General features: G+C 30.3%; 1 protein-coding gene across 1 annotated transcript in view; it reads right to left on the reverse strand.

Moving 5' to 3' along the window:
• Positions 1–6,255: 6,255 nt before the first annotated feature.
• The window catches only part of LOC129958303 (ADP-ribosylation factor-like protein 1), a 39,492-nt gene continuing 18,021 nt past the window's right edge, over positions 6,256–27,726 (reverse strand). Inside the window, exons 5-6 of the mRNA XM_056070691.1 lie at positions 17,896–18,074; positions 6,256–13,973 (exon numbers count right to left, since the gene is read on the reverse strand). Of these exons, the coding sequence (XP_055926666.1) occupies positions 13,943–13,973; positions 17,896–18,074 (210 nt within the window). The 3' untranslated portion in view covers positions 6,256–13,942. The remainder of the gene's footprint in view (positions 13,974–17,895; positions 18,075–27,726) is intronic.

Here is a 27,726-nt window from a genome sequence, read left to right on the forward strand (position 1 = left end):
AGAAGAGGCAGCCAAATTTATTTCTGAAGCTAAAGAACTGATGTCTGCAGCCAAATTTTATTTACGAGGTTGAGTTACTTCTGAAAAAATTGTAGAAGAAAACACAAAAGAGATATATTCCAATACTAGGACTTTCCTGGGATACTGAAAACGATGAACTTTCTTGTAACAGTGCTATTAAAATTTCAGAAGAAAATATAACTAAACGAACATTATTATCTATTGCTCAACGAATTTACGAGTCCAACTACTTTAATTCCAAAGATCATTCTACAAAAACATGAAAAAGAAAAATTAATTGGGATGATGCGCTTCCACCAGATATATGTAATGAATTTTTAGCCTGGTAAAAACATGTAAATCTGCTAAAAGATTGCAAAATTCCAAGAAGACTCATTTCAAATCTTTTTAAAGATTGTCAGATAAGTCTTCACTGTTTCAGTGACGCCAGTGAAGTCTCCTATGCCTCATGTATTTTTAAACGTGCTGAATATAACGGGAAAGTTTCAGTTCAATTAGTAGCAAGTAAATCGAGTTTCGCGAACAAAGGAAATTACAATTCCTCGATTAGAATTGTTGCGAGCTCTTATATTATCCCGATTATATTGCCAGGTGACAGATGGACTTGAGGTAAAATTTAATGAAGTATACTTTTGGACTGACTGGATTAAACGGGACAGTTCTTGGAATACATTTGTAAAAAATAGGATAACTGAAATAAGAAAATATACCAATTCTGATAACTGGCATTTCGTGCCAGGTCATATGAATCCAGCAGACCTTCCTTCAAGAGATTGTGATGCAAAGATTTTATTGAAGGGCAAGTGGTGGGAAGGTCCAGAATGGGTATCAAAGTCACAAGAATTCTGACCTTTGAAAGAAAAACAAATTATTTATGAAAATTTAGTTGAATCAGAGAAAAGGAAAACAGTAATCAGTAATGTGGAGCATGAATCAGTTAACTTTACTCACAATTTACTTTATTTCTCGAAATATACAAAGATTTTGAGAATGCTGGCTTGGATACTACGTTTTATTAAAAACTGTTGTCTTAAAGAAAAATGTAAGAAAACCGAACTAACCTATGAAGAAGTCCAATCAGCTGAAAACTATTTGCTAAAGCTAATTCAAAAGGAAAGTTTTGCAGGAAGCAAGATGAAAGCATTGAAAAATATGCAAACTTTCAAAGATGATTCCGACATTCTTAAAATTAGAACTAAGCTCATACTGGGAGATGAAGAAGAGAATTTTAAGTGCCCAATATTGCTGCCGGGTAACCATGAAATAATTCGTCGATTGATACACCAGAAACATTGTGAGTTGCAGCATGCCGGTCTTCGAACTCTCATTTCCAATTTGAGGGAAAATTACTGGATTATTTCTGTCAATAAAACAGCAAAATGAGTAAGCTCTCATTGTATTTCTTGCAAAAGATTTAAAGCTAAACCTACGGAGCCACCTTTAACACCTCTTCCTAAAAATAGAATAAAAGTTGCTGCAGCATTTGAAGACACAGGGATTGATTTGGCAGGCCCATTGTTTTTGCGTTCTGGAGAAAAGACATGGATTGCCATTTTTACCTGTGCTATTTATAGCGCTGTTCATCTTGAGTTAGTCAATTCCTTGTCCACGGAAGCCTTTATAATGGCTTTAAGAAGATTTTTGGCTAGGAGAGGTCGAGTTAACATAATCTACACTGATAACGGCACCACATTCGTTGGTTCAAGCAATGCTTTGAAAAATAAAGATTGGGAGAAGATCATGTCGTTTTCCACTATCAAGAAAATTAAATGGAATTTCAACCCTCAAACATGGTGGGAGCGGACGATCCGTATGCTAAAAGAAATGCTAAGGAGAATTTTGGGCCGAAAGAGTATTGATTATGAAGAATTGGAAACTCTACATGTGACTGTGAAGCTACAATAAATTCCAGGCCTCTCACATATATTGATGATAATTCAGAAGGTCTAAGGCCATTGACACCTGTTTGTTTTTTGCAAGGCATTGCTAGTAGTGATACAACTGATTTAGACGAAATCGACAGTAAAAGTCTAAATAGAAGATTACGTTTTATTCAAAAACTACGGCATGATTTAAGAACGAGATTTCGCAATGAATACTTAGCAATGTTAGTGCATAAAGGTCGTCACACCCGAGATGAATCTTTGAATGTTGGAGACATAATTCTCCTTGAAACTGTTGGAAAACGCCTTCACTGGCTCTTAGGAATTGTAACTGAAGTCCTCCCTGGAGCAGATGGACATTCAAGAGTCGCCAGAGTACGAACAGCTCAGGGGAAAAAATTAAGATCATTCCAGAGACTGTATTCCTTGGAAATCAGAAGTTCTGAAGAATTACCATTCATTGCTCAGCAAAAGGATAAAGACACAAACACTCAACTTCCTGCAACTCCAGTTGTTTCAGATCAAGATTCCAGTGAAGATGATGATTATATAACCAAAGTAGCTCCTGATGCTGTCACTAAAGCTGGCCGGCGTATTAAAATTCCCAGTAGACTCAATTTATAACTTTTGTTGCAATTTCAGGTACTCCATAAAATTGCAAGGTGGGAGATTATGTAAGCGTCATACCAGTTGCAACTTAACTCCACTCCAGTGTAATTAATTTCGCTTTCTCGATGAAAATATGCTTTCGAAACTTTCTATGTAAATAATCGCAAATAAAGTGTTCTCTCATATCACATCCATAGTAATTATTAAAGATATTTGAAACCTTATTTGTGAATAAAATTGAAACCTTATTTTTTTTTTTTTTTTCAGAATTAACTGAAGATAATACAGAAAATTAAAACTCATCACCTGAGCTCTTCATAAAATAACAAAACAAATTATAAAAAGGACTTGATTCAGAAATTGATGCTTTACTAATAGATGAAATTGAATATGGGAATGAATTATTTGCATGTAAAGAGAATGATGAAAAAATAATGGTTTATAAATGTAAACTGTCAGAAAAATAAAGAAAATTAACAGTGGCAACACTGTTGAAAGAACAATTGTAATTCCAACCACTAATGGTAATAGTAGCAGTCAAAACGTCAACAGAATTGTTTCGAGTAGTGCATCGGTAAAGTTACCAAAATGAAATTTTTCGAGGATCCGAGAAAATGGCATGAATTTTTTTAAAAATTTGTATGAAAATACAATTCACTCTAATTCAATTTTACAGAAAATTGAGAAATTTACTGACGTGAATAATTTATAGATAGGTAGTGCTTATAACCATGTATCTGGTTATAGTTCAACTGAAGATAATTATGACATATGTATAAAAGGTCAAAAAAAAAAAAAAGAAAAGAAAACGTGATGACATAGAAATTTATGCAAATGCTCTTACAATTAGAACTGGAAAAAGTTCCTATATTATTTTTGGCTTCAGAAAATTATGGTCAATTGCAAACATATGTTAGAAATTTAAGTAGTTTGGATGTCACTAGTGGTTCATATGGCCAGTTATTAAAGCCAATCATTTTTAAGTTGCTATCCGAAGATTCATCTCTTGAATTTTATAAAAAATGATCATCTAAACAAAATATTGAAGTGACTGAATTAAGACAATTCATTAAAATAGAAACAATGTAGAGAAGCCATTATGTTGATTAATAGCTCAAAGAGTAAAAAATATAGTCCAAAATAAGAGTTCAAGAACAATAGCGGTCATTTTAAAAGTAAATCAACTTCCGTATTAAATACTTTTAAGAAATATTGTGCTTTTTTTCTAAAATATATAATGAACATAATTCCCTTGAGTGTATGAAATATAATAAAGACAGCAATATACGCTATCGTTGCTTTAAAAAGCATAAAGCAACATTTTGTAGACGAAGTTTGTGAAATTTGTAAACATTTGTCCCATAATAAACATTTTTTTGTTCATCTAGAAGTAATCTTGAAGCAGCGAACCCTGTAATTGAGGCATGCTCGGGTGAAAAAAAAAAATTATCGTGCAATTCACTAAAAAATACGCATTATTACAAACCTGTTCTGTTATTGCTCGAATAAAAATACATCAAAGACTTCTCGTGCCTTAATAGATTAAGGTTTTGAACTCAACTCTTGTACAAAAAAATTAGCTAGAGACTTAAATTTTCGCATAAAAATCTTTTCATTCGGAAAAAACTAGAAAGAAAAAGAATTCACAGTTAGTTCCATTAATTTCAAAAATAGGTCAAAAGCATAATTATTGAAGTTTACATAACGGATAAAATATCGCTTGCTCCTGGTATCATTCACGGTCAAATATCTCTTTTTGCTCTGGAATTTGTGAGAAAAAAATCTAATACTTACAGATGACCCTTTTAGTGAAAGCAAACTAAGCATATTAATTGGGATGATTTACTTTTGGAACATTCAATCCAGCCGTGGAACAAAAATATCCGAGGAATTGTATTTAGTTCAAATTATGTTTGGATAAAAGCTCTGAGGACGAGCATCTTCAAATCAAAACATTTCAGTTATTAATTCATGCTACTCGTCCATTAGAAAAATAAATGAGTTAGCTATCTTGTTTGATATTCAGTCTTTTAGGCGTTTAGAGGAATTCTTTTATGACAGACGGTGATTCATTATCAGGAGAAGTTTTGGGTCATTGAATTATTTAATAAAAACTTGCTCTTTGAAAATGGAAAATATACCGTCACGTTATTTAATGAAAACAAATCTCAGTTTAAAAATAATTTCTTAATTGCTAAGCAGATATTTTTGAAGTTAAAAAATAAAATGACGAATAATCAATGGTTACTTAATGAATACAAGAAAATAATCAATGAACAGTTAGAAACCGGAATAATCGAGAAATGCTGTGGTAGGGATAATTGTAAATATGAAGGGGAAAAAAAATCTAGTATATATTTTGCTCCTCAGTGTCCTGCAATTCATTCTGAAAAGGCGACATCCGCTGTGCGCTTCGTTTATGTCTGTTCACCCAAGGGCAGAAATGCTAAATCCTTAAAACAATGTTTAATTCCAGGGCCTAATCTGTATAGCAATTTATTAGATATTTTAACATCCGGCTGCATGAAATAGTTTTTGAGGCAGATATAAAAAGTAAATTTCATTCTATTGTGATTGAATTCAAAAAATTATTTAAAATTTATTTGGTTCGGAAATGAGGAAGACACATAATTTCAAATATACAAAATATCACAACTAAAGAGGAACATAGTGATGTAGAAATGTTCGAAAATTCCCTGCGTGTAAATGACATTTTCCACGGTGCTGACGTGTTCAACTGAACAATTACATCTTTATCGGTATGTCACTTACTACTGCTTCAACCCTTCAGAAATATTAGATAATTAACTGTAGAGACGCAGTATGCAATTATAAGAAATTGCATAAAATGCTTCAAAAATTATGCACAAATAATACATCTTAAATCTGGTCGATCTTCCAGCAGCTCCATTAGTGCCAAGCAGCGTTTTTTCAAAATTAGGCCCTAATTACGCAGGGCTGTTCCTTGTGAAACCCCGCAATTGGAGAGGAGCGAAACCGATCAAGTGTTATGTGCATTTATTCATGTTTCGCAACTAAAATAATACACTTGGAAGTTGTGAGTGATCTTTCTTTAGAAACCCTTTTGGCATCATTAAGAAGATTTGTGATCCATCGGGGGCAAATGGCAGGTAATGTATTCTGATGGCAGAACTAACTTCGTTAATGCAGACAGTGAACTGAAAAGGTTTAAGGCATCAGTTTTGATGTCTGATTACCGGAAGATTTCCCAAATCATTTGGCACAAGAAAGCATTGTATAGAAATTCAATCTCCCCCTGCCCCTTATTTCGGAGATCTGTGAGAGAATGGAATAAAGAAAATGAAAAATCATTTGAAATGAACAAGTGGAACTCAATTGCTCACTTCTGAAAGTTTCTCACCTTAATAATTCATTCTGAATCCTGTTTGAAATCCAAGCCTATTGTTACAATCTCCAACGATCCCAAAGATCTGGCCCTTTCACACCCGGTTACTTCCTTATTGGAACTGCGCTCACAGCCATTATTTTCACTGATACATAAAGTTGTGAGTAGTAGGCAATATTCACCAAATTCACTTAAAAAGAACCTTTTTTTAACGTGAAAAAACGTTATTGGTTTTCTGATGGGCGTTTAAATAATTTAAAAGTTAAAACTTGTTATTTCTTCTTATGTATTGCAAGCGGCCATGTTATTACTGCGCAAGAAATTCATTGTAGTGTAATATCTTGATCCTGACCGATCAAATAAGAGACAGTAGCGTAACAAAACAATTCTTTTATTTACAGCCTTATATATGTACACAAAAACTTGTTCTCATCTAGGTTAATATCATTAACAAAATTCTCACAACAGTTCAAAGTTTAACCATTAAATAGTTCCATAATCAAATCGGAGAATACACACACACACACACACACAAAATCCTCTAACAGGCTGTTAGCTCAAAACGGCTACTCTAGAAATCCACCGATCTTATTGGGTGGATCCTAACACAGAAACCCGAATCACACGGAGCTTCTCACAAAACCAGGAACAAGTTCTTCGGACACCGACGTTTATCTGAATTCTCCTTCGAAGCCTCTCACTGCTCTCCACTCTCTCTACCCAAGCAAAAACACTGCATTTTATTTCCGTCAGATCTCTGCTTTTGATTTTCTTATTGGTGAACGTGAATTCCTTATTACCCAATAGCTACTCAGCTATGCTTCCTCAATGGTCTCCAGTCTATTGTGGGAATGCCTGTTCAGGATCCATCTTAGTAGCTGACCCTTCCAGAACACATGTTAATTATAATCAATTCACGGCCAACACCGGCAAAAGTCCACTTTACTTCGACACTTAATGACAACGGTTGCTGATGATTGATCGTTTCTTGAAGATTGAGAAATCCCTTCATAAGGGAAAAAAGTTTTAATATTTTGACGTTATTCTCCCTTGAAGATATGATGGATCTCTTTGAAACGGCGAAACACACATCTGTGGTTCTTAATCTGGATACAACAAATGATCAGACACAATGACTCTACTGATGAAGAGGATCCCCATCTGGTGGTCCATAGGCACTTAACTATGTGCGTTATGTGAAAACGGGTGATGTTACATCTGGCCGGAATGCCAATTACCATGCGAGGGAAACGTTAAACGTTACAGTAGTTTTCAGAAAGGTGAAAAACTGGCCAGTGGGTTGATGAAACTTTTTCAATATATATATATTTTATAAAATCGGATATGCAATTGATTGTCATAATTAGAGCACCTTAAAGTTGGAAATTACTTATATTTAAATATGTTTTTAAATAAATATACTAGAATGATAAACAAAATAGTTACGACGATAGGAAACTAGAGTTATGAAGAAATGACCAAAACATAACACATATTTAAAGGCAGAGCTTTAGAAAAACGCGTCTCTCTACAACTATACATCAGAATTCAGCGAATAATTATTATAATAACAAACGCATATGTTAAAAGATTATTTTGAAAATTACATTAGAAGAATGGATGCAACGAAGAATAGGAAGTCGAGATGACAACAATATGTTCCCAAACATGGGATTCATACATTCAAAAACTCATATATTGAAGAATAAAACTCCTAATTCAAGAAAAAAATAGACATAAATGTCCAGAATGATGGGCACTATTAAGCCATAATAATTAGGAAACACCTGCCCCTTTTCTGTACTTAGCCAGACATTGCAGTTCTTTTCCTCTTTTTGAGAAGTTCGTTGTGAATAATCTTAAATCGTTCGCCAATATACACTTTGATCTTTACGTAGTAGAAAGTTGCAAGTTTTCCCCGTATGATTAATTCCTTTGTTTTGTCATTAGGTAATTGAAAGCGATGTCATAATGCAAGGCATTTCGTATAACAACACATTTGAACAGAAATCGGAACGTTTACTCTCTTCGGAAGCAGGAAGGAAACCTTTCTACAGAAATTGGTAAAGTTTTATTGTACAATACATAGTTTAGGATAAAAAGCAGTTTCCGGATACTTTTATGAACTCATTTTTTTTCGCATGATAAAGAGAAATACAGACTTCATATTTTCAAAATCAGAAAGGAAACATGGAAGAGAAATACATAAACTGATGAAGAATATGATTGTATAGAACATGAAATTTCCCCCCCCCCCAAGAGATGGGGAAAAAACTTGCTGGATTTCGAGCTTTTCATAATGAAAGGACATTGATCTTGAGGCTACTTTTCATTTTAATTTGCTTATTGTAAAGATTTGTCATAGCTGTTATTCAAAATTATTACAACATTTAATATAGATTGAATAGTCAAAGAGCAAAAATTAGATAACTGAATTTCAGCTGAAAATATAAATTCGTTCCTAGATTACTTAATTTAACCACCGCATGAAATCATGTGTTTCATCATTTTGTGAAAAACGTATATGCCCCTGAATTTTTTCAATATATATTTGTAAATCATATTCCCAATGAGTGCTTGAACGGATGTCATGTAATTCTATTCTTAATAAATGACAGTAATTGTTAGTGCATGGTAACATTTTAGTTAAATAAATAATAATAATAAAACGTGGCTTATTAACGACACACTTTTTTTTTTTTTAAATCCAGTTTCAACTCGGAAATCTCTGCGCTGCTCCTTTAATATACGTGAAGAATTAGTGGAATACAAGCTCATTATGCAGAAAAATGACAGAAAAAAGTTTTGTTTCTACTTTTTTTCCCATTAACATCTAGATTTATGATATTTCATCAGGGAGAAAAATTTGCTTGTAAATTATTAAAGAACATTTCCCGTTATAATCAAATTTAATTTTACAATATGTTGTCTAAAAAGTAGAATAACAATGCCATCGTCGCCTCGTTTGGCATACCGATTTATTATTAGTAACTGTAAAATATTCAAACCTCACGAAAAATAAAGAAATTAATGCAAATGCGTTAAAAATTGCTGTAATAACCGAATAAATGCAGCTATTGATATTCAATGCATATTTAAGAATATAAAAATAATGTCCATTCATTAGAAACATACCTATAAAACAAACGCCAAAAAACCTCCAGAGAATCAAATAATTCGTTAAATTCGAAGAATTATGCATAATTAAATTCACACATTTTTCAAAAACTATCATTAATATTTTAAACGAATAGGGAAAATGTCCCCCCTCTATATATTGTTTAGAGAAAAAATGCGCGGAAACGATTCAAATTCAAAGGAAATCATTGTTATGTTTATTTGAACATTACAAAGACCAGCTCAACTTAACATTAGAATGAAAGATGATTATGTAAAAAGGGTAAACAATATCACATATGTGTTAAAGTTTAATTTATAAAAACTATTAATATACAAAAATATTTGTTCATCTGTGCACAAACCAGACGGAGCAACAAATAAGTGACCTGAAAATACTAATGAAAAAGTAGCAAATAAGTTTATACGATTATTAGAACAAAGAAAAATTTCACCTAATGAAAATTAGTTTTCCAGCATGCATATCAAATATACAAAGAATTATACAATTTCTAAATATGAAAAAGAAAAGAGCTTTTTACTCCTTTCTTAGTTCTACTATTAAGGAAAATTTCTTAGAAAGTTCCAGGCTAGGAATATAAACTTTATAAATAACAAGACAAATATATGTATATAAAACAATTCACACTTTAAAACTATCTTTTGCAAGATCATGCAATGGCAAATTAAAATTTCAAATACAGCAAAAGAGTGTCAATCAAAAATTTTACATATTACAATTACTTCTTTTACTAAATTATTCCAGAACACTGGTTTAAAAATGGAATTCAAAGAAATATGAAAGGTTGGAATGTCTCAGTATACATCCTAAACCTTCCATTATTCAGCAATTCCCGGATTTTGCATTTAAAGCAAATAGGCGTTTGTTAAAGTGTTAAAAAGACTTAGCATAAAAACAGATCTTCCTACAGTGAATTGAGTTTCTGACTTCCAAACCACTAAATTGAAGAGCAAGTATTTTGAGAAAATTTACTCTCCTAGTTCTACACTCTCAAATTTGCTATCTCTGGCTCATACGCTCAAAATCACCCAGGACAAAGAGTCTTACTTACATATGCTAAGGCTTTGGGAGTTATAGAGGATATCTATAACTCCTAATTTGATACAAATCGTCCGATTCTCATCCATTATAACTTTCTCTTTCGTGGAAAGAATTGTAAAGCAAATTGCTACAGACTCGACAGAACTTACTGCCAATAATGTAAACATTGCTAGGATTCGGGTAGTTAACAACACATGCTAATTAACAGCTTTTAATTCCAGATGCTTCTTTTCAATTAACAATTAGAATGCAATAAATGTTTTCATTCCTCTAAATAGCCAAATACAGGGTGCATACCATATTAAAATTTGCTCTATTACAATGTCATCATTACAAGAATTTGACAAAAAAAGTAACACTTTTGGAACGAAACAGATTAATTTCAAAGAAAGTATATTGGTATTGGTTACTAAATTTTCTTGCTTTGTTAGTTCTAAATTAAAAAGGTAAAGAGTTTAAAAGAGGAACAAGTCTTAAAGAATATGTATGCAAATAAAATCAATAAAACAATGAAAGGTATTTACTTAATTATTATTCTAATAATAATAAAATGATAAATAAATTAAAATTTTTACTAGGTGCACACAAAACAGCAATAAAAAGAACAATACTTAAATCCTTCATGAATTCTGATACAACAATTTGAAGGTATAAAGAAAAGGCATTTAATAAGTACAGGAAATAAAAAATAATATAACATTCACAATAAGGAAATGTTAAAATTATAAAAATTAAACTGCTTAGAATAGCGATAGTAGAGGTGAACAAAGCTAATTAAATAATTTCAAATTTTAGATAAAAAGTGGAATAAAATAAATCATTTCTAACTATCAGAGGAAGGATCAGTCTTGTCATTCAAAGTGGTTAAATTTCAAATGGCAGTAGTAGACAGTATTTTACAAAATATAAGTGGTTTCCTAATGTGTTATCAAATTTTTATTATGAATCTTATCATCATCTCTTATGTGATGACAAGATCCATGATGAATAACTTCCAGAGCTTCAATTCTCATGTACAATTCAGTGTTTCATTCACTGGTTATGTTTGAAAGCATACATTTAATAGAGGTCAACATATTAAGTAAAATACTATTCCTACTATTATTTGTAAGCATTTTAAATGGCATCTTAAACACAATTAGGAATTTACCTTTGATTATCTTAACAGAAGAGTTATAAAAACTGACAATTCTGAGGAAAATTTAAAAACATTTTTCTTCCTGCTTCAGTTAAACCAGAATGAAAACAACCAGTTTCAGTGTAGCATTTAGATTATTAAAATACAATCGAACCTCTATATATCAAACCTGATCGTACCTAGAGTAAAGAAAAATATCAATATAAATTGCAAAATTTTTATTATTTCCTCATTAAAAACGAACAATTTAACAAAAATTAACCCAAAAAAATCACTTAAAGAAATGTACAAATCTGCTACAATTTACAACGAACCAAAAATCATATCAGAAATCAAAATTTAATTATTATTTATCTAGATCTATGCCTTTGATAAGACAATTTTTTAGTACTTGATTTCCATTCAGAGGTCATGTTCACCATTAGAAATTTAAAGCTAAATTGAATTGAAATAAAAGTCACGCTCCAAATTACGAAAAGGATTCACAGAACATATGTTAAGAATAGCATGATCCATTGGCAAATATTTACAATGTATGTGTGAACACACTTTCAACTTTCTTAAAATGTAGTAAGAATCTTTTTTAATTGCTTGCAAGTCTTCCTATGAATGAAATTAATGGGTGCTTTATGATTGAAATAATTTTTTTTATATAAATTTTTGTTCAATCTATAGAAATTTTATTTGATATACAAAAACTATTTCTTATGAGAAAGCAACATTCACGGAAAAAATTTCAATATTTATAGATATCTGGGATTCAACTGTACATGACATGCCAATTCAATGTGTGTTAGTGCTAAAATATTGAGAGACTATTTAACAATGAAAAGCCTCTAAATAAGTAAGTCTGAAAGTTAATATTACAAAGATAAATTAACTTTAAAAAAAATATTCATTACACCAAAGAGACAAAATTTTATGGTGGGTAAATGTGATGGTTATACTAAAATAGATAAATTTGTTGTTCTTTTCCTCAGTAAATGGTCCCAAATTCTATTAGATAGTCGAGATTCATCTAAGTTGTATTGTAATGTTAATTTTTGTAGATAATTCGATCATGGATTTCTAACACAAAACTTTTTAAATGTTTAATAAGTTTAATATTTGAACACATAACATTAAAAGGAAAAAATTAAAAAAGAATGACACTTTAAGAAAAGAATATTATGAATCAAATACACGGCTATAACAAAATCAAAAATCTTTTACATCTGCACATAAAAATGTAAAACACAACAAAAAAATTCTTTTAAAGTTTCACATCGCATCATTCACGAATAATGAATACCAAATGGACAATTCTCAAACAATTTAGAAGTGTGGAATCCACATATTTCACAGAACAAAAATTTTGAATTATGAAGTCATTTGTAATTTCTTTAAATTTGTCTTTCAATACAAAAATAAATGAATTAAAAATTTGTACGGACATAAAATCACCTTCGATTAAAAAAAAATTGTGATATTAAACATTAAATGAAGGAGAAAACACACACACCTTTGAAGCATCGTCCACCTCAAAATTTACATTACACTATTCAAATTATTGAGATACATAAATATTTTGTTGAAAAAAAAAAAACATCTGTAATGCATACTTTATAATATTTTAAATCAAAAATCACATTTTAACAATTTGAATGCATAAATGCTGAAAATATTTCACAAATTACTATACCTTAAAAGAAATTTAAATAAATTCTTTCTATAATCAATCAGTAAGACAAAAAGCAAGAAACAGAGCTAACTTTCAAACAAATATGGTGGATACTTTTAAGTTTATTTTACAGTTTGCAATATTATAAATATAGACTATAGTATTAATTACTCTCATTTTTAAATTGATTTGTTTTGAACTTATTGTTTTGAAGGTCAGAAAAGCATGCAAGAGATGTAAAATCTTTTGAAATAAAACTATTATTAAATAAATTTATGGTAAAAGTAAAAATTAGACTGGTACTTCAAAACTGAGAATACCTTTTCTTTAATTATTTAACAAAATTGTAAATTAAAAATGCATTAATTAGAATGCATATTTCCATAATCTTTCATTTTTCTGTAAGTTTTACAAAATTGGAAATTTTTTAAATGCATCAGGATATTAATGGACATTTCCCAAACAACAAGTGAGCACTTAAAATATTTAATAAATTTTCCCATATATCTACGATTATCAAAATGTTAAGATTAAAAATCAAAATTTTAGTGAAGACAAATATTTTGAATTTCTATGTTAAAAATATACCATTTCATGAGCCAAATTTAGCCAATAACAATATCCCTGCAAATGCAAATAACAGGCACATATGGTTCAAATATACATATCTATACAAATATATTTGAATATTTTTATCATGAAAACAACTATATCAATAAAATGCAAGAAAATCCTGTAAAATCTCATTCTTCCAATAACATTAAAAATAAAAATAACAATGATTTCCACATTTTATTATGAGAAACATTTCAGAGGAATGCAAATGGAAGTCAGTAGATGAAATCCTTTGATATTTTTAGATGACTAGATATTTACACGAAAGGCCTTTAGTTTCTTTTTCTTTTTTTTTTCTTCTTTTTTTTTACTTCAGAATTTGTGAAAAAGTAAAAAACATTAGAAGGCCATGGGTGAATACACAATCGCTCCATAGCTGTCAGAAAAGTATGAAATACGGTTCATTTTTTTACAGTAATGCATGAAGTGCTTCGGAATTCTAAGAGTTTTTAATTTGTTCTAAGCATTTTCATTTGCTATTCGTAAGCATGTTAGATAACCTGAAAAGAAAAGAATTCAATGTCAGACATGTCAAGTTATTATAAAATATTCTAAGCAAATGTACATTAACAATTAAAACTAGGCCCAAACAATGAATGAAACAGTTATCAATAAATATGAAACAAATTAATATGGAGAAACAATTTAATTTTCGCTAATTTATTCACAAAATTAATAAACTTGAATGAGAAACTTGTAAACATATAAACATACAGCTACTAAATAAAATATCTTAGAGAGCATATCAATTGCAGTTATCAGTTATCTATTATGCATAGGGATTGCAATACTGGTATACCGGGATACCGATATTTTGAGCCATTTGTACAATTTTGTAATACCGGTATTCACAAGTTTAAATACCGGTTTTTCGGTATTTACTAGAAATTTTTAAAATTGTCCCCACTATATGTTCAGAGATCGCCTACATAGCAAAATGGTATACGTTTTTGTTTTTATGTCTCCCTAACGGGCGAAATTAATTAGCTAATTAATGGCTTAAATCTAAATTAGCGAAACATAGATTATCCCTGAAAGAAGATATTGTACCCATAACGACTGATGGATCAACAGTTATGAAAAAAGTTGGAAAGTTGATTGGTACAAATCAGCAATTGTGCTATGCTCATGGAATTCAATTAGGAATAATAGATGTATTATACCAAAAAAATAAGGAACAGAAGAATCCAAATACTGTGGATATAGAAACTTCGGATTCTGACATTGAAGAGTGTAAGAGTGAGAATGGTATTGACAATGAAGATAATGACAATGTAATTGTTGAAGACGATATTGCTAATGAGGATGAAATATTAACCCATCAAGAATTGCTTCCTATAATTTATAAAGTTCGAAAAATTGTTAAGATAATTAAACGTTCCCCTACAAAAAATGTCATATTACAAAAATATATACTAACTGAAAATAAAACAGAATATATGTTAATAATAGATTCTAAGACACGTTGGAACAGTTTACTCCTAATGATGGAATGATTTTTGAAATTTAGAAATCCAATCCAAAAAGCAATAATCAACTTAAACCTGTAAATTAATTTTTCAGATAGTGAATTCGACTTAATATCCAGAACTATATCAGCTCTACTTCCAATAAAACTGACTATAGAGGCATTATGTCGGAGATATTTTAATTTATTAACAGCTAATGCAACAATAAATTTCATGTTGTAGTCATGAAAGAACAGCACACAGCACTATCTGAAAAATTATATATTACATTGAAAAATCGCACAGAAGAAAGGCATACCGAAATAGAAAATGTCTTATGGTATTTACATAATTATAATGATTTTAAAAATGAAAAAGAAAAAGAAAAGAAAATAATCAATTCAAATCTGATTAAGTTTATAGTAAACTTTCTTCAATTTTTTTACCCACAAACCTATCCACATTCAAAAATTCGGTTCAGGTATCGAAGATTATGATGGCATTAATGTCGATAGTGAAAAGGAATTGTCTTTTGAACAAAAATTAGAATTAGCGATAAATAAAAGAATCAACGAACCAAAATACTATACATAAATGAGCTATATCCAAAACCATCCGACGAGAATTTGATTTATTTGAAGATGAGGGATTTAGAGGTAAATACTTGGAAAAAATATATCGCGCATTGCTAACAGTACCATCAACTAGCGTAGATGCCGAAAGAGCGTTTTCGACAGCTGGTAATTTTTACACAAATTTACTTTTCAGGCTTAATGACAGAACAATTGATGCATTATGTTTGTTAAGATCACAATTCAAAAATTTGTAATAGTACCACAGACTGAATAGTGATATTTACACTTTTTTTGTAATTTAAATAAACAAGTTGTTCCTTTACTTTTTTGTGATTCTTTATATAGTGTTATAATTTATACATTACATATTTTTTGTGATATTCACACCCTCTGGCAACTGGCAAATACAATGAAAAAATACCTGTGTTTTCTTTCTTTTTCTAAAATTTCTAATACCGGTATTAAAATCGGTATCCCGGTATTAAGATCTAAAAAATACCGAATACCGGTATTGCAATCCCTAATTATGCATCAAGGCAAAACAACATGTGTGAACAACAGGATTGTCACTCAAGTCTGAAAAAAAAACCCAAAACAACCAAAAAACGTGCTTTCCCTGTATGTATATGCAAGATACGAGGAAATGTGCGAAATGTTATGAGCTAGAATAATGGAATATGGTTTTAAGAAGTGGAAAAAGAAACAGAAGGAAAGCAACAATTTAACATTTTTCAAAATAATAGCATGTTAAAAGACGGTTTATATTTGCAAACAGAAAAAAAATCTTTATTTTCTAGAATTTAGAAAGACAAAATTTACATATTAAGAGGAGAGGTATATATTACCTCCCATGCTATTTAACTGTAAGTCGCACAATATTTAGGACTCGGGTAAAATAAAATATACAGTTTCTTATCATATTATAAATGATTTGATGATTACTTAACAAAAAAAATTACAAAGCAAGATTTTTTTATGTATTCATTTTTAGCAGTTCAAGTATTTGGGCATCAATTTCTGCACCTTCTGTAGATTCTTCAGCCATACGTTTCATGGAAATAATGGACTTAATTTGTAACAAATAAGGTACGACATATCTGTAGGGTCTAACATAATTTTTTTTAGTCACTTTCACTTTTTTAGTTTCACTTTCACTGAACATATGTTAAAATATTTCCAATATATCATTGAATGCATTAAATGACGAATGTGACGCAAAAAGTTTTAATGCCTATAAAAATTCAGCTTTAAATTTATGTTCTTTAACTAAATGGTTTATTTTCGGACATTAAATTTGACATTTTCAGAATTAACGTGTCGTCTTTTCCTCTATTCCTTTTAGATACTATGTGCAATATCAATGATGATTCTTTTGAACTAGCATTTGAACTTGCATGCTTTATTCTTTTGGCATGACTAGTAAATGTCTATTTTCACTTATTACTTAGGTTTATTTTCTTACAAAGCAAGCAGTACGCAATGAATGGATTTTGTGGAGCTTCTCGAGCTGATTCAATAAAATCAGGATTGATTTTTTATCCATCCAATTCATATTAAATACGGATTTTAAGCAGCTCATTGTTTTTAAAAAACTTTCTAATCTACTTTGAATAAGCTTACAGTTTCACAAATAATAAACAAACCATTCAATAAACTCGAGGATGATTAGCTAAACACCACTGCGCTGCTTCCACAAATTGAATGTTGCTAATCCTGCCAGAGAAATGTCAAACACACAGAGAATTCTTTCACATAGTTACAGAAATCTCGTGCATGCTCATTACCTGAAATTTGGTAATCTCAAGGAAAAAGAACAACAATCTGGCAAATCGAATCTGGAATGATTCACACACACGCACAAGCAAAAGCGAGAGACAGAGAGAAAAGGTGTGAATTTCCGTATTACACAATTACGAATGGAATTGTTTCGCTTTTAGAAGCTAGGTTTTTTTATTTTTGCAATCTTTACAGATCGGCATTTTTTAGATGGGAGAAAAAATAACTAAGAAGCTTAAAATTCCCAGCATTTTCCCATTTTTTTAAGTTTATTTTTAAATTCTCTGTGTTTTTCTGGTTCTTCCGATGGCATGGCAACTCTGGAACAAGCTGTTCAACAAAATGTTCATAGTTCTTTAAAAAAAGAGCTGTGATAGAAACTGAACTATAAAGAAAAATTTGAAAATTCTGTGGAAATATGCGGAAAAAAATTTTTTTCCACATATTTACATTAAAAAAAAATTAAGAAAATAGTGCATTATCAACCAATTAATCTTGCCAATCGCAGCCCAAGAAAAATGTTTTCCAGCACTTATTTCTTTCATGCATGATTAATTTCATAGTATATTAAATAAAGTTTAAATAATTGCAAGACGTTTAATTAATAAATTAGTTTTAATTACCATTCCATGGCTTCCTCTAAACCTTCTCCTTGAATTGCTGAGGTCTTAAATATTTGGAAGGTTCGGTTTTTTAATGCATCTAAACCTAGAGCTTGGTGAACTTCTGGAACAGTTAAAGCTCCTTCAATGTCCTGCTTGTTAGCTAAAACTACCAAAATTGCTTTCTTCAGTTCATCCTCCTGCAAAAATCATTTGCCTTTACATTACTTATATACATATAGTTTACAATTAACAACAATTTAACAAAGATTTCTTTGCTCATTCAATACATGCATTCCATTATGAAGTTCCATGCTATACAAGACTAGTGATTATTAGTTTTTCTCCTTTTTTTACTTCTGCTTTTGTGCCGCACTGCGCCTTCTTGTAAATAAATCATGCCTATCCCCCGGGAGAGAATAAAACGAAATTAAAAATACAAAGTCTCTTCTATGTTCTCAAACCTGCATTCTGCTTCAACCAAAATAAGCTTATATATATATATATATATATATATATATATATATATAATTTCATACTCATGTTTTGTTCATAAGAATTCTTATGCTGATTTCTCTCAATGCACCAGCATAAAATTCAGATATTTTTCATGAACTTCTAGGCTATTTTCATCAGTCGAAGATTTTAATACAATAAATGTTTTGGAGCTCACGTTTCTCTAAATATATTTAGCTATGAAAAAAATTCGAACTGATGTTTATTGATTGTTTCTAAATAACAACTAAAAACTGATTTCTTTCAAAGGATTTGTTGAACATATTTGACAATGACACAATTTGACACAATATGACAATGACACATATATGACACAATTTGGCAAAAACTGCTGATTATCGTAACTGCACAAATCAACGGAGTTTTACTATTCAAAAATGAAAAAGCAACAACAACATCCAAACAGAATGCGCAATTTGTAAGCTTAAAAATAAAGAAAGGATTATTTGCAGGTATTGTACCTATGAACAAAATGTTATGTGCAAGAACTGTATCCATGAATTAAAATATTATTGCAAGTTTTATCAAATTCAGTATGTTTCTGTAGGAATTTTTTGTACTTTTTGATTATTAAAAGAAAGATTAATATTATTTAGAAAGATTTTTTTTTTCTTTTGGCTTACAGTTACTTTGGTTATTAGTTTGGATTGAATCAAACGGAAAATTAGAGATAAAAATCAAGATATTTCAAAATTTACTACTGTAAGAAAACCAAAATGATTAATTTAAATCTGATCATCATGCCATCGATAGAATGCAAATTTTCGTGGAAAAAATTTAGAATTATCTCCTACAAAAACATCCAAATGAAGGGAACAATATAGTTCTGGTACCCAGGGTCGTCTAAGGAAAATTTTAGACCCAGGTCATTTCATATGAACTCAACATACTCTATACACCTGAACCCTCTCAGATTTTCATAAAATTTATCCCAGATGTATTATTCATAGAGTGGAAAAATACCAGATTTCATATAGACATGTCTGTTTTTGAATTATGGCTATGTAAAGTTTCTAAAATTTATCCAAAAATTGTGAATATTTTTAAATTCCTCTAGGAGCTCTCCAGAGCTATAAAGGTGAGAGAGCTATCTTACAGCAGTTCTTAAGGTCTTTCTTGTGGTCTACACTATCATATAACACAATTTCTTTTGGCCAAAATCTGTTTTTTCAAAATGCACATATTTTAAATCTTTCAAACTTATTTTATAAATAATTAATAGTGTTGTAGGCAAAATATAAATTTGGAATGGGGATAGGATATTTGTTAAAATAATTTAAAACTGAGGCTTGATTTTTTTCCTTAATACTCAGTATTTCGTCAAACAGCAAAGAATGCTTATTTTTACACTTCCATGAAAATAAATATGTGCACAAACCTAAAGAATGATTACAGTAATGAATAGAAAGTAAAATTGTTTATTCAGTAGCCACCAGCATCTTTTATCTCCACACCAAGCTGGTGCAAGGGCTACAACAGCTGCCTCCTAAGCAGATCCCTAACTCGAACATGCACAAAAAATTCTTTCCTCTATAGCTCTACAGCACTTTTGGTCTTCTTAGTATCCAGTGTAAATGTCAGCACAATTCTTATACTTAAAATGATAATACATGTTCAGTAGAACCAATTTAGACAGAAGTTTTATAATAAAACCAAATGTTATTTGGTCAAAATATTTCAACTCTTTCTAAAACAAGTAATTTGGAAGGCATTTATTTTCTGCCCTTGTCATTTGTTATATTTCCAAACTTCACTTAAGTAATAAAAGGACTTTTAATGCAGTTGCATTAAACGCATGCAATTTGAGTTTAGGGCTTATATTTGAGGCTTTCAAGAATCTATGCATTGTTCTAATTCTAATTTTCATATCTTTATATGTACATGCAATTTTATCTATTGTAACTCCAAAGCACGAAAAACCCGTCAGTCTTTTCGATGTTGCAGTCTTCCACAACAAATCCTGTTGATATTGCTTCCTTCAGTGGTGACAGGGTGATCGACTGTACACATGAAGCTTCTTTGATTTTATTTTGATTTAACAGAAGTGAACCATTGCTGTTATTATTTTATTTAGTAACAGAATACATTTATCATCTGAAGTTTGGAAAGCCAGATTTGCTTATAATTTCAAGTGTAACATAACTTCTTCCAGTGGTACAGAGGTTTCACTTTTGTCAAAACATCCACGACATATAACTACAAAACATCGCTTTATGGATATGAGAATGATGTACACAGGCCCAGATAAATAAAGAAATTTTTTTTACAAATTGATAATTTTAATAATTGATTTCCATGTGATTCACTTTTCTGCAAATCATAACCTGAGCCATAAGTTTCCTTCATAAATAGCTGTACCATAGATAAATATTTATATTTAAATTTATTTGGAGATTTTAACAGTTCCTTTACCTATGCTGAAAATCAACTTAGAAATATTTATTAATAATTTTGATGATCTTTCGGGAATAAAGTGTTCTATGTTCCTTGAATAATCAACGCTTGATCAAAATGGCATTTCAAAAATAATTCTGATTCGGCATATTCCTTTGGAGTTCAGGACGCTAAGTCTACCTTAGTAATATTTTCAATTGCCCTTTCGTGGCATTTGAATTTGATTTTCACATAACACTCTATTCCATTGCAAGACCCTTTGTGATTGAAAAGTGTCACTCTCCTTTCACTTTAAATTCTCCTCATGAAAGAAAGAAGTTTATTATTATTTTGATTTCAGAAATACGGTTGGATCGTCATTATAAGTATATTTAACAAATCACAGTTATTCATTACATTTTAAACAGTTGAAGTTTTGGTAATATTTTTATTAGCTTTTACAAAAGTTTAAAAGTACAAACTTTTAGAGTTAAAACTTACCGGATGAACGACGCTTGTGTATGTTTACTTCTCTTCACGGCGCATCCTTGCGTCCGGCTTTTGGAACGAAATGATTTTTATTAAATGGCGTTACTATTCCACGTTTTTATCAAAAGTTAGGTTCAGTACATTAATATTTCTCTCTCCGAGGTCAGATTGGGATTGTGCAAGTGTCTGTGAATCATTATATTTTCGTAAATTTAAACAGAAACAAGTACTCACTTTGAAGTGAATGTTATAGTTCTCATTTGGGATAGGGTGCTATTCTAGTAAGGGTTTTATTCTTCTCAGTTTAAATTGTGCAATTATGTCTACAAGAAAGCTTATTTTTCCGGGAGAGGGGTTGTAAATTTATAATTGATTGATCTATGGATTTTTCCGATAACAATAACAAAATGCTAAATTATTTATAGTAAAATGGATTATTAAATACCTAGATGAATAGTTTGCTCGATGGGGGGGGGGGGGGGGAATGAGACACTGCCGATAAATAGAAATTCTATAATGTCGGTCTCTACACTGGTTTGCGTTTTGAGATTTTCCATACGGCTTTGAAGCATTAATTATTAAAATTTTTATGAAGTATGTTAAAATATTAATTGTAAATATTTTTTCTTATGTTTTTATATTTTGCACCGATAATTTGGTGTTACTTTAAATATCAATTATAACAAAATGCATTGTGTTTAATTTTTTTAGTATTCAATTATTTAAATTTTTTTTAAACATGATTGAAAATATATCTTATCACATACTAAAAATTGTTTCATTTCTGTGCAGAGTACCTTTTACGAATTATGTGCATTTTTATGAAATATAATGCGTGTTAGGCTTTGCAGGAAAAAAATGCTCCGGCCAGTGCGGATAGTCAGTGTTTATTGGTTCTGTTCCTTGGGAATATTTCTTTAAAGTGCGTTCGTCCCGAAGCGCTCAAAGTAAGCTAATAAGTAGTACTAGCAGATTACAAGACTGTATGATTTATTGTTCGATTCATTATTACATTATTTCTTCAGGTTAGTATTCATATTTATTTTCACGGAAGTGTAAATACTAGTGTAATATTTTTGTAACGTCTAACTGAAAATACAAAACTAATGAAAAAGACACATGTTTTAAGTTATTTTAACAATAAACACATCAATATCCGAAATTTATATTTTGCCAGGTTTTTGCAACATTATGAGCTACTCATGGAATAATTATGGAAAAAAAAAAATGGTACATTAGCGAATATGATGTAAATCAAAAGAAAGGGCATGAAAAATGGTGTAAAATGGTACCTCTCCTTTACGACATATTCAAACACGAATTGATATACCTAGATGATATTTCATATTTTTCCATATCTATAGTACATTTGTGCCCAATTTTTATGAAGATAGTAAGGTAAGCTGTCATAAAATTGTATCGATTTGACCTGGAACGATCCGCCTCAAACTAGAGTACTAATTTGGTACCCTATCAGGACCATAATTAGGAATTAAAGCACCTATGGTTCAAAAGAAGACACCTTCCAATTTAAAAAAAAAAAAAAAGTCGCATCTTTTCTGAATGTTTTGAAAGTTTTCAAATAGACATCCTTTGAAAATAGGATTCTGCAAGCAAACCAATGTTTTTCTCTAATGCATGCGAGATTGATTTTATTGATTACATAACAAACAAAAAAAGCCCCCCCCCCATATATTGACACTTGACAAAAGAACATTTTCCAAAGCAAATGATTTTGTTTGGAATGGAGGAAAATTACTAATAGTTTCACAATATTAGCATAACTTTTTTCATCCACTAAAACAAAACAAATTTTTACAAGCAAGTAATTAATCCAAAAAGAGTACAATAACAGTATAATATTATAACCCATCCTTCCGGTTTAATTTAGCTTTGTAAATATCAGTAATCTTCCGAATCCTGCTACTATTTAAACTGAAACATAAAACTACTTATTTCTCTATAACCTATGAGCCCCAGTAAACATTTGAGACATTTGTCAAGTCGGAATTTAGAGTTTCTGAGAACACAGGCCGACTGGCCTGGTAATCCGATGTCAAGTGGGCCTCTTATACATAACATAGTATGGGTCCCCAGGATGACAAACAAAATCACATGCATACTAAATGAGTTCTTAAGAATGAAATAATCTATTCTGAATCTTTATTAAAAACACAATCAAAACTGAACAATAATTCCCTTAACAGAAATTTTTTTTATAGCACACTCTTTAAACTGAAAGGAACATTGTATAAAAATTAAAGAATTTATTCAGGAACAGCAAAATTGCTTTAACTTTTAGCCCACTAAACCTGGTGCGTAGCGAAAAATTGCTACAAAAATCAAGCACTTTTCAGTACTTTTTAATGTTCAGACATACATAAACCTGCGAATTTTCTAGTCATAGGATGTTTCTTACTTTATAATACATTACTATTACTGAAATTCTTTAAAAAAAAATTTATATTTATTTCTGCAACACTGCAGAAACACGCCTTATATTTTGGTTCTGACAAAAAACATAAAGGACCATAAAAATTATATTAACTATCACAGGATTGCCACTCAAATCTGGAAAAAAAATTCCGTGTGTTTTCCCTGTATGTATATGCAATATAAGAGAAAATGCACAAACAGAACTCATAAGCAAGTTATAATCGAATAACAATATTATAATGAGTGGAATAAGCAAGGTTCTTCCATAAATATGAATTTAAACAAGAAGCAGCTTTTAAAACAGTAAAATTTTTAGACATGTGTTTAGATATTTTTTTATAGTATTCACAAATATAATACATACTAAAAGGCCTATTTCTTTCATTTCAATAGCTCCACTATTAATCAAATAATTTGCAGTCATTATTCCAATATCGATATTTTTTTCTCAACCTTAGACTTTAAGGATCATCAAGCTTTATCAGAAATAAATGTCTAATGTTTTTGCTTCTTTTGACAATATTTCTACACTAATAAAAAAAATTAAAAGATTTTCATATAAGAAATGCACCATTGATTCACATGTTGAATTTTTAAAGAAATGGCTGAAGAATATTAACAATATAAGTGAAGCGAACTTTAATCAAACAGTTTATCTGACAAGCATTTATAATATCTGTGGTAGATTAACTCCACGAGAGTTAATCTACCACAGATATTATAATCTACGAGCTCTGCGTTCTTCCGGTGATAGCCAGCAGTCGGAGGGCAGAGTTCAGAGTTCACTAGACCTGAGGAGCGAACGGACGTCCGCCGAGAAGGGCTCGACTGGAAATCGAGAAGACATGATATTCTGAAAAAAGGCCGAAACTGAAATTCTCGCGAAGAAGAATTCCTCTGCAAATGCCAGTGTACCACGCGTAGGTGGGAAAGATCCTTTAAACAACATCAACTGTCCATCTTCATGTAATATAAATTCCTTCATCATTGAATTCTCACTTGTAAAAAGCATCATAATCATCCTTTGTTTATCAAGAATAAAAAGATTAAGTTAATCCAAGAGGACTGATGCATTAAAACCCATCATATCCACATATCATTCATGGCAGATCCGGAAAAAGTTTTTTTTTCCATTATTGAAATTTATATTTCTTTATGTTGCCAAAAACTTTTGGAACACATTTGCAAATTTGATCCTTTCTGCAAAGGAAATTCAGAAGAATCTATACTTTCCAGGAAATCAGCATGTCTAGTTGGGCTGTCTTTAAATACTCTATATATTGCTCTAAGAGTAACATCTACTTTTCATACAGTAGAATTATGTCCATAATGAAACGTTCTATGGATTATGTGTAGTCCACAAGCACCTAGATTTAAAATTTTACATTCATTTTTGCACGAAAGTTCTTTGACATGTTAAAAAATTTTTTTATTTACATTATTCCAACCATATTAATTTATAAAAGTAACTACATGCGTAAAGAACTTGATATAACTTCATTAAAATTCCCAAGTTAAATTCCTAAGTATTGGTATGCCTTAAAAATATTTAATTCCAATATCTTGTGGAAACTCCATATCTTACAACCTATCTTAAAATCAATCTCCTTATCATACACCAATATATTACAATAAGATCCATTTGGCATTTTTGTGAAATGCGGTTCAAAGCTTCATTAAAGCATATTACAAATATTTTAATGCTTAAAGATTTTTTAAGAGACTGTTGAAAAAATGGGTTAATTCATTACAAATAATTACGTCATTACATTTTTGGCTATTTCACTATCAGTGAACATATGTGAAAATATTTCCGATACATAAGTGAATGCATTAAAGAACGAATGTGACACATCAGGTTTTAATGCCCATGGAAGCTGAACTTTAAATGATAGTTTCTGAACTAAAAAGATCGAAATCGGCTTATTTTCAGACATTAAATTTGACGTTTTCGGACTTGGCATACCATCTTCTCCTCTCCTGTACACCTTTCATATACAAAGCCCAATATCAATGATTTTGGATTTTTGAACTGCACACAATTTTATATGTTTTCCTCTTTCAGCATACCTAGTAAATGCTTGTTTTCCTGTATTACTTAGGATTATTACCTTCTTACAAAGCGAGAAGTACACAGCAAACGAACTTTGCTATCTGGGTTAAACAAGTTAAGCAAAGTCAGGATTCATATTTTTATCCATTCAATCTATATTAAACACGGATTTTGAGCAGCGCACTGTTTGAAAAAAGTTTAGTCTACTCTGAATTTCTCAAGTAATTAACAAACCATTCAATAAGTGAAAACCAATAAGTTCAAACCAATCAATCATAATTCAAACCATTCAATTCAACCATTCAGTGTGAGTGACTGAACACAATGGCGATGCTTCCGTAGATTGGATGTTGCTATATCTGCCAGAGAAATTTATTCTATTCTTTCACATTGTAATAGCAATCTCGTGCGTCCTAATTAGCTAATCCGAAAAACTCATGGAAAGGGGGAAAACTGTCTTATTTTAGCTTTAATTAAATTACAGAAAATCGTGGTTATATCTTTTACGAAGAATTGAAAATGACTTAATAATTCCTAGTTTATCTAAATAATAATAATCAAATTCATGAAGTTAAAATGGTACCAGTTCTGTAGTTAGAAGCAAAATAATATAACAGTTGACACAATTTTTTATAAAGTATTTTTGGAAGCCAACGCTAGACAATATATCGCATTGCCTCAAAACGTAACAATACTCATCGAGTGAAGAATTTTATTCAATGAACTGATTTAGTTTTCAAGTTTAAATTAAAGCAAAAAAAAAAAAAAAAACCATTAAAAAATCACGATATTATCATGTTTAACATGACTCAACTATTCGATGAAGTAATACTATCGTTTTAAATTTCATTATAATAAAAATCATTGTCATAAACTGCAACCAAAGCTATTTTTTCAAAAATTACTAAAACTGAAAATGAGTGCATCCATTCAAACAGAACTGATATAATTGAAAAGCCATTTTTTCTAAACTTTATAACTGTGTAAAGTAATTTTTGTGGGATAATATGTTTTGATGTTACGGCAGAAACGCATCAAAATTCTGTTTTTATTTTTAAATAAAGCCACTAATTAAAATTTTGAAAAAATCATCCTTAGTGAACCTCTAATAACCAAAAAGCAATTTGGTGCCAAATTTCATGTTCTAAACTTAAAAAAGAATTTTATAAATTTTTATGGTAATCGGTTTCATATACAAAAGAGATGCTATTTAATGCGATTAAAGAATTTTGATTATATTAACCGATTGCTAACAATTACCGAAATGGGACAAAAACTAGATTTTTAACATATCAAAGGAAAAGAAAAAAAGCACTCACTTCCTATCTATAATTTTTTTTTAAAAATAAATATTTTATAATTGTTATTTTCCGAACAATTATTTTTTAACGGTTCACTTATATATTATTTGTACTTGTAATTTTTTTAAAATTTGTTGAACGATTCGGCAAGCCCTATTTCAAAATACCAAGTACTTAGCATATTCTGGTATTCGCTGGAGAGGTTTTCTCCACCCATTCACCCCTGTCGGTATTATCCAACGTTTATTATATGAGCATGCTAACAAAAAGCTCAAAATTTCATAAAGAATGCGAAATTTTCTGTGAAAGAGTCTATGAACTGTGCCATAGCATAGTGTTGACTCATTTAAGGTAAACTTTTATAAGAATTTCAATTTTGTCTTTAAAACGTAAAAGAGTTCCTTTTTAAAATTTATTTTACTATCGTTTATAATCGTTCAACAGATTTCTCGCCAGATCTGGCAACTTAGATGTCAGTTTAAATCAAACAAAAGAAAGTGAGAAATTCCACGAAACACATAATCACAAGGTGCGTAGTGAGAAATTGCTGCAAAAACTAAATACTTTCAAGCATCTTAGTTTTTTAAAAAATTGCAACTTAAAAATATTTTTGCATTACAAGCTCTATTAAATCATATGAATCAACAGTCATACAAAACACTTTTTAAAACAGCTTTCAGGCCT

Source organism: Argiope bruennichi, chromosome X1 (assembly GCF_947563725.1).
Source record: "Argiope bruennichi chromosome X1, qqArgBrue1.1, whole genome shotgun sequence".
Lineage (NCBI taxonomy): Eukaryota > Metazoa > Arthropoda > Arachnida > Araneae > Araneidae > Argiope > Argiope bruennichi.